Source organism: Poecilia latipinna, unplaced genomic scaffold (genome assembly GCF_001443285.1).
Source record: "Poecilia latipinna isolate Pla-1442-1.1 unplaced genomic scaffold, P_latipinna-1.0 Scaffold1869, whole genome shotgun sequence".
Classification (NCBI taxonomy): domain Eukaryota; kingdom Metazoa; phylum Chordata; class Actinopteri; order Cyprinodontiformes; family Poeciliidae; genus Poecilia; species Poecilia latipinna.
The window spans coordinates 78,619-87,597 of record NW_015114485.1 but is presented as its reverse complement, the minus strand read 5'-3'; the positions used below and the strand labels follow the sequence as shown (position 1 = coordinate 87,597).

At 39.6% G+C, this 8,979-nt stretch overlaps 1 protein-coding gene across 7 annotated transcripts in view; it reads right to left on the bottom strand.

The window, feature by feature from the left end:
• Positions 1-8,979, bottom strand: part of piezo2b (piezo-type mechanosensitive ion channel component 2b) — a 102,556-nt gene that overhangs the window by 32,676 nt on the left and 60,901 nt on the right. For 6 of the 7 annotated variants that reach the window (XM_015014972.1, XM_015014976.1, XM_015014971.1 and 3 more), the window contains 8 exons: positions 8,269-8,469; positions 7,995-8,199; positions 7,065-7,166; positions 5,380-5,545; positions 2,692-2,935; positions 2,496-2,596; positions 919-1,101; positions 159-248 (listed from right to left, as the gene is read on the bottom strand). In XM_015014972.1, coding sequence (XP_014870458.1) covers positions 159-248; positions 919-1,101; positions 2,496-2,596; positions 2,692-2,935; positions 5,380-5,545; positions 7,065-7,166; positions 7,995-8,199; positions 8,269-8,469 — 1,292 coding nt within the window. Of the gene's footprint in view, positions 1-158; positions 249-918; positions 1,102-2,469; positions 2,597-2,691; positions 2,936-5,379; positions 5,546-7,064; positions 7,167-7,994; positions 8,200-8,268; positions 8,470-8,979 lie in introns of all 7 variants that reach the window. The other variant, XM_015014970.1, reaches the window with a different exon arrangement.

Here is an 8,979-nt window from a genome sequence, read left to right as displayed (position 1 = left end):
GATGGATGGATGGATGGATGGATGGATGGATGGATGGATTAATAATTTCAGGCTGGGAATAATTTCAAACTAAATCCCTTTCAAAGTATCGGTTTCCTCCTGGAGAACGGAGCGGCTGAATAACATGAAGGTCAAAGGTCAAACATGGAGAGTCTCACTGTCTCTTCAGCTGCTCCACTGATTTGCTCTCCTCCTCCAGTCGAGCTTTCACCGCCTTCACTATGGTGGCCTGGAAAAGCTCCGCTCCTCTGAAACACAACAGGAAGAGGCACCGTGTGCAGTAATCTGGATTAAACCTGATGCTTTCAGCTGTTTGGATTAAATTTTATTAATTTACTGCACCATCATGTAGAACTGGAATCAACATGATTAATGTCTTTGTTCACAAAAAAAAAATCACTCAAATTTGAAATGTTTCATTTATCAGATTAAATATAGAAAAAAACGGAACTCATGGATCTATGGAAGAAGATTAGGGGCAGTTTTTCCTCAGAATTTGACTTTTTTCCTCAGAATTTTGACTTTAATATTTAGAATATATAGAATATATAGAATTCTGATCTGAGAATTTTCACTTTTTTTCAGAATTCAAACTTTAATCTCAGATTTTTGATTTTAAGAATTGACTTTAATCTCATAATTCTGACTTTAATCTAGGAATTCAGACTTTCTTCTAAGAATTAGGACTTTAATCTGACTTTTTTCTCAATATCAGAATTTTTTAGATTGTTTATGCACCATAAGACAATTCAAATCAATAAAATAAAGTCTGAATTATGGGGAAAAAATGTCAGAATTATAATTTTTTTGTTTTTTATTGGCCCTAATCCTCTTCCAGAAAACGGTCGTCAGCCATGAAAGCAAAGCACTTGAAGCGGCGCTGCTCGTCCCTCTCAGTGCAGCTGCTGTCTGCAGTACCTGCAGGCGAGGATCTGCGACGCTCTGATGTCCGCCACCACGTGCAGGAAGTAGTAGCTCATGAAGACTCGTCTCTGCAGCAGCAGGAAGGCGAAGCAGATGCTGTCCCAGATTATCCCGGCCTCGTCTTTGGGGAGCTCACAGAAGTTTCCCTTGGCTGGAGTGTGAAATAAAATCTGATTTAGTCACAGAAACAGTTTTCAGCTCTAACCTCTAACAAGATTTCAATGAGAAGATGAAAAAAATGGTCTAAAATACATAAATTTAAAACACTCTATAGGAAACCAATAATTACAGGTGATTCATTAAGCTTTTCTTTCATTAAATGACTTCTAGATAATGAGATTTTAATCTGCTCCTGTCATTTTAAATCCATATGATCTGCTGCTTTCCACACCCTCAAACTCAATGTTTACACTCGCACGTGAAAATGGCTACAAACAGACGTGCAATTATACAACCGTACATCTTTGAAAAGCAGAAGTAGAGCCTCCTGTACAACCAGTAAGAATGCAGCAAGTGGTTTCTGGACGGTAAAGCAACAACACAGCACTCATCTTTTCCAGGACCTGCTGTGTGAACCGAGCCTATTAACCCAATTCTTCATGGTCTGGAGTCCCACAGGGCCCCATGCTGGGCCCAAGTCCATTAGGATGCTTAGAAATCATGAACATTCTGTATTTAATCAATGTAATTTTTCATATGGGGATGCATAACGGCACATTTGGTAGCACAGCTGCCTTGCAGCTATCGGGGTTTAGACGATGGGTCGATTAGTCATGTATGCAGATGACAGTTACCTTTACTCAAGATAAAGACTGATATAGTTTATGCTTTTAACCACATGAGTCTCGCTTACTTAATCAAAAATGAGTTAAACTTATTGGTATCAAAGAAACTGAAATGTAAACAAATCCCATGAAAAAAGCAAGATTCAGGTTTCTCACATAATAATTAAGTGAAAAAATAGGCTTTTCTAGACTCTAATTTACAAAGATATACACTTTTTGAGAATATTCACACTTCTGTGTCATTTCCAAATGACCTAAAATCTAGCATCTACATGTAGCTTCACAGTTTGGTGTCCCACAGGGCTCCATGCTGAGCCCATTATCTTTAGTATGAATAAATCATATAGATTCCACTCATAAGCAGCGTAATTTTTAAAATATGCAGATGATAAAGTTTTTCACTCAGGGTAAAATTTCAGAAGAAGTTGAAAGCAAAGGATCAAATCCAGCAGTAAATTTAATGTGGTCTCTGAACAGACATTGTTTAAAGTTTTCCACTAAAGCTGAGATATTCATCTGCAGGGAATCCAAGTCATCTCAAATTATTATTAAAAGTGTTGATTTATATTTAGATTCTAATTGTTGGTTTAAAAGGTTACATTGGATGAATTTCAGATTTATAAGATGAAAACTCAGTAGGACGATGTTTATTATTACGATTAGCAGACTAAGGCAGCATGTGCTAAAATGCTAGCTGTGCTAATATCTTAAATTTTATGCAGGTAATATTTTCGGAGCACATTTAATGATGTTTACTCACCTTGACTGGCGTGATTGGACGGTGTGGTTTCTATGTGGTAACCTTTGATGGTGCAGGCCAGACTGAACAACTGGATCAACCAGCAGTGGTTCTTCATCAGATCGTTGATGTAGCCACACGCCAGGATCTACAACAAAACCTTCTTTATTCAACACAGAACTTCATAAATGTTATGACCACTGGAAGCATCGTCTACGTCTGTCAGTTAGTAAGTTTACATACTGACAAAATGTTCTTCATTGTGATTACGAAGATGTTATAGGCAATCAGGAAGTCCCAGTAGTGGAGGATCTTCTTGATTGGTTTGAGCAGCAGGTCGCCGCCGAACAGCAGGAAGTAGAAGCAGGCCACCAGGTAACCCATGCAGAAGACGCTGATCCGGGTGGTGCCGGTGATGAAGATGATGGTGAGGACGAACCAGAACAGGTAGCTGAACATGATGACCTTCAGCATGTCAAGGTACGACCTGGAGACGGAGAAACAAAGGCTACCTGTGAATCTGATTGGTTCTCCTCTCATTTTGAGTCTGTTGTGCTTCTGTGTTTGGCCTGCACAGGATGTTTTAGGGCCACCGAAGAAATTATTTAAAAGCTGCTTCCAATAAGACGTTTTTTTTGAGCTGGTGTTGATTTAAACACATTCAGGTTTTTTGGAAGTTTTCCAAAGTTATTCTCTAGACTTTGGTTGCTAATATAAAGTTAAGTGGAAATTTTGGTATTTTAAGGATGAAAATGGCAATAATTTACATAAGTACCAAAGAATAACAAAATCAGGCAAAAGAACATTTTCTAAATCCGTTTCTTTAAATAAAAAAACTTATGAAACTTTAGCAAAAACTGCAGGTGTGTAAAACCAAATAGTAGAAATGACTCAAGTAAAAAAAATATTTGGTAAAAAGGCGACTCAAGTACTGAGAATCAAATTGAAACAAAATATAAATCTATGTGGAAATGTTGGTGTTTTAAAGACCAAAGTGAAAATAATTCATATAAATAACAAAAAGCTAAAAAAAACACAAATTTTTTCAAATCAGTTTCTTTAAATAAGAAACTTATGAAACTTTATCAAAAACTACAGGTTTGTGTCCGAGTCTGGCGAATCTTTGGTTGAAACATGTTTGTTTTTCATACAGAGGGAAGAAAATCCAGAATATTTTATTCAATTAAGAGTAGAGATACTTCAAAATAAAACAAAGTAAAAGGTGATAAAATACGCCTCAAAGTAAATTATTTAAAAAAAAGGTTAAAGTAAATGTAATTGAGTAAATTATAACCCTTCTCTGCCAACATTTCTGCCCGTCCTGTTGCTTTGTGCGGCTCATGAATCTCCTTCATTTCGTGACGCAGGAGCGTCGGTAAGCATCTGATCGATGGATGGGAATCGGATCTGTAACCTGACGCTGTTGCTCAGCTCAGGTACGCTCCTCCATGTTTTCTCTCTCTGGTCTCATGTTAAACCCTGTGAAAGCATCCTTCCCTCCCCGTCCATTAACGTGAAAACATAGGACGTCATTAACTCGACGCAAACGGGACCACAACAGCAGCAGCTGATGAAGTGGGTTTGGCTCGGACGACGCGTTGATGGGCTGAATGAGTGTCCTCCTTCATCAGAGGGAGAAAATACCTTTTCCATACTTAAAAGCTATTTATTGAGTTAGAGTACAGGGCGAAAGCGTCTGAGTCGCAGAGTGACGGACAGAGTGTTTTTGTGGAATATGGATTTCTCCGACCCGCGCCCTGTATCCGTAATTCGATCCTGGAGGGAAACGATGGAATAAGTGCAGAGCTGCTGCGGCACGGACAGACGGCTGTGCAGCTTTTCGTCTTTCTACAAGGGCTTGTTGATGGACACAGAGTGCGTTAATAAAACACTTGTCCACTTTGCACATCAAAACAGTGGAATGTGAAGAGCACATAATCAATGGCTGCTGACGGTCAGGATGCTATCGCTATCGCTGCTCACGTTTTACTGGATCTGGAAGGATAGGAGAAAACAAGTTCATGAATGAGAAGAAGTGGATGGATGGATGGATGGATGGATGGATGGATGGATGGATGGATGGATGGATGAACCAACCAATGGGTGGATGGATGAATGGATGGATGAACCAACCGATGGATGGATGGATGGATGGATGGATGGATGGATGGATGGATGGATGGATGGATGGACCAACCAATGGATGGATGGATGGATGAACCAACCATTGGATGGATGGATGGATGGATGGATGGATGGATGGATGGATGGATGGATGAATGGATGGATGGATGGATGAACCAACCAATGGATGGATGGATGGATGGATGGATGGATGGATGAATGAACCAACCAATGGATGGATGGATGGGTGGACCAACCAATGGATGGAAGGATGGATGTATGGATGGGTGGATTCCTTCCATGTTTTCTAATTTGACTCTTATTTTGAAATCCTCCACACTGTCATCATCCTGGGAAAGCTGAATAAATCTTTCAGGCTCATAAATGCGCCATATTGCCAGTTTTCTGTTGAATCTCTTTCTCAGTAAATCTGATCGTTTAGATAGAAAGTGTGATGTAACGAACGCTGAGACTCTCAAACTGAATCGTCTCCTGGAATCCGGTTTAACGTCTCAGACTGAAGCTGCTTTAATATCTGACTAATAAAACTACTTCCTCTGCTCTAAATAAACTCCAACACCACAAATCCTCCGCTGAATGCTTCTGATGAGCTTCACTTGCATGGAGCGCATTATGCTTGACTTTATTGTCGACATCCGATACTGTTATGCATCAATTACTCTGTCTGCTTCACTTCCTCTCCATTTCAGCTTCCCTCTGTGCTAATGACTGCCAAGCAATGGCACCAGAATAACTGCAGGACTTTTGGGTCGGCGTTTCTGTCCAAAGCCATCGTTCTGAAGGAACCTGCAGTGGATGAAGTCGGGGACGGGGTTGTGGACGCTGAAGGACGCGGCATCCAGGTCTCTGCAGATCTCCACGTTGTCCCCGGCCATGATGCGCACCGCGGCCTTGTTTTCGTCCTCAAAGATTTGCCTCTGCAGGGAGGCGCACAGCAGCAGCATGAAGTCGTCTGCAGGGACAGCAGAGGGAAAACATCTGAATCAACCTGTGCGGGTTCATTGAATTTCAACTTGTACATTCCAGAGTTACAGTTTCTTCCCTTGGTATGTTTATATTTTCCTCGAAGCAGGCTGTTTTTAAGAAATCTTCTAAATAAATCGTTTTCTAGGTTTTTAAATGTTCCTTCTGTGAACTTTTAAACTCATATTCAGTCCAGAAACATAACATTCAGTCCACACCACATAACTAGAACACAACATCTCAATATATACAACCTGAAACTAAAGAATTAGTCTGTTAACTCGTTATCTTTGTTCATACAGTAACTCTTTATGTGAAGGGATGTGCATAAACTTGACATAACTTCTGTTATGAACATGAAGGAGTCTTCATGAATGTTTAGTGCTGTTGTCATGAAGTGTCATTCAGTAAATAATTACACTTTTATTGAAAAGTTGCATTAAAAGTCCATTAAAATTGCCAACTTTGAACTACTTAGTAGATAATGACACTTTAAATACAAAATTTTACCAAATCCTGCATTAAAAGTCCATCAAAAGTTTTAACTTTTCATTAAAAGTGTAATTATTTACCAAATGACATTCATGAAGACTCCTCCATGTTTATGACAGTCAGTCTTATGGACACCCCTTCAAATAAAGTGCTGCTGTTCCTCCTGTGTGAAGGTGGCGCTGTTTTGTAAATGTGACTGGCGATAATAAAGCCACAAACAACTCGCGGCGTTTTGAGTTATTTGGATTCTAAGCTTTCCGATCAAAAAAGTTCTTTACTACAAGTGTTGTTTGCACCAATAATGTTTTAGAAGCAAATAAAAGAAAACAGACTGAAGTTGCTTGGCAAAAACAAACATTTTCTTTCAGACACTAGGTAGCACAATATAAATAATATAATTTTAGCGGTAAAGATGCAGTTAGTCAGCGTGGGGTGCAGTGCTGTGTATCATAACAATGTTCAAAAACAAAAGTTCTGCCATTCAGCCTGAGAAACTTTCCACCGGTGTCTTCAGCTTTTCTTTTTAGTGACCCGGTGTTGAGCCAATTATCCTCTATTACTTTTAAACACAGTCCTTTGGTAAGCTAGCTGTAGCGTCGCACTTTGAGCTAACGTGACGTCAAATAAACTGTTGCTTACGTGCAGTACCTCACCGACCACTAGGGGGCCACAGTTTGAGAAAGACTGTTTACATCTTTAGGCTTCTACTTTCTAAAATGTTTTATTGATTTAATCAGAAAGCTTTTTATTGATACAATGTGTTAAAATGTTTTTATCTGAAAGCCTCAACCAACAGCTGGTTCACCACAACATGGTCTGCCACGAATGCTAAAGCTAGTTAGCATAGCCACTGGTGATGGTGGATAAACAGTTTTCCTGTAATGGTAAGTTGTTTCTCCGCCATTGAGCAGCGAGTACATGAGGATGATTAACAATTGCTTTCTTAGCCAATGCAGCTATTCTCATTCTGAGGTTCCTAATTTTTACCCTATAAACTTATTTCTCACTTCACTTACAGACGAGAAAATATGGATTGGGCTTCATTTGGAAGTCTGGGACATAGAGCCACTTGATCACGTTGGAGCCGGTCGTAGAGTTTGGAAACCTCCAGGGATAATCTGGAAAGAGAAACTTCACCATGAGATGGCTGTTTAAAACGTGTGGAAATGTCAACACGGTTAGTTCTGTGAAGAACTTTTAAAGTTAGGATGTAATATTGTTAATATTTATTTTTTTTATATGATACAGATAATCAGAAAAAAAATCAAGCTCCTTTGTCTTCACACTGTTGTCCTATTGCCATCTGTAGAAATGCACCGCTCCCAGTCAGAAACAACCAATCAGAATAAGGAGGAGTGTCTTGATGCTGTCAATCATGCTTGTGTACACACTGCTCACATTCTCCCTCTTTTTCTCTAATATGCTACAGCTGGTTCACCACAACGCAGCCTGCCAGTTTCCTGGGACGCTAAGTTGTTTTTCCACTATTAGCACAATCGGCAGCGAGTACATGAGGATGATTGACAGCGCTAAAACCCGCCTCCTTGCTCTGGTTGTTTGTGGTCGGGAGTGGTAAATTTCTTCAGACGGCAGTAGAAGCTCATGGAGAAGGTGGAGGAAATGTATCTTTTCACAGATTATTTGTCTCATATTATGCTGTCACGACATGGTCATAATTTTAATAAATATGTAAAAAAAAACATTTAATTTTTAAAATAAACGTTTCATACTGCAGCTTTAAATACACTATCTTCATTAGGATAAGATTAAAAAACACAAAACGCTCAGTCAAGTTTTGGAAACTTATAGCAACAGGAAGAAAACTAGTTTTAAATTTAAGGATCAAATATCTGCGTCTAGTCTGGACATAATCCAGGGCAACATTTTAGATAAAAGCCAGGCAGAAATTTCACTCTTACTGTGATTTATTATCCAAGCGCACAAACCTTTACAGGCAGCCGGTGGGATCCCGATGCACACAAAGTACTGGACTGTGAGCATGCTTGCCAGGAAGAAGCAGTACTTTGACCAGATCTCAGCGATGGCTTTTCTTCTGCGTCGGTGCATGACCGCGATGAGGGCGAAGGCGTGGAGCATGGCGTAGAAATCCATTCGCTGACCAATCACGTTCACCACCAGCAGCAGGCACGTCTGAGACACCAGCGGAGGCGTCAAGCACCTCTCCATGAGACACATTCACTACGTCACTGAATTTTCTACCTCAAGTCCAAACTTGTAGAAGAAGTAGTTGACGAAGTATTTAACGAAGCTGACGATGCCGATGTCGAGGTGCTGGCGAGTGACGTCATGGAAGATGATTCTGGCTGCAGGAGGCGACAGCTTGTTCCTCAGCCTGAAGTACAGCTGGTGGCGATAGATGGTCACCTCAAAGGCCAGCAGCGCCAACATCAACAGGTTGTTCTGCAGCAATAACATTAAAGCTTTTAGTGAAAAAAATCAAGTAACTATGTTAACTTCAGTTGTTATGAAAATGCTTTTTCTGTATATAGACACACCGCTCTGTAAAAACTGAGAGTCCTCTGCACTGAACCCTGTTGAAAACCTCGTGTTTATTCCTCCAAATATTGATTTCTGAGCTTTTCCTGAGTTAAAACATTAGTGTTGTTGTTTCTAAATAAACACAAACTTGTTTTCTTTAGATTATTTGAGGTCTGAAATCACTGCACCTTTTCGTTATTTTGACCACTTCTCATTTTCTGCAAATAAAATGAGAAATGGTCATTTTCATTGTTGCTTTGAATATCAGAGACATGTTGTCAGTAGTTCATAGAATAAAAACAATGTTTATTTTACTCAAACATTTACGTATGAAGAGTAAAATCAGAGAAACTGGTAATTTTAAGTGGTTTCTTAATTTTTTCCAGAGCTGTAGGACTTAAAAGAAATGTTGCTTCCTGATTGAACTCCTTG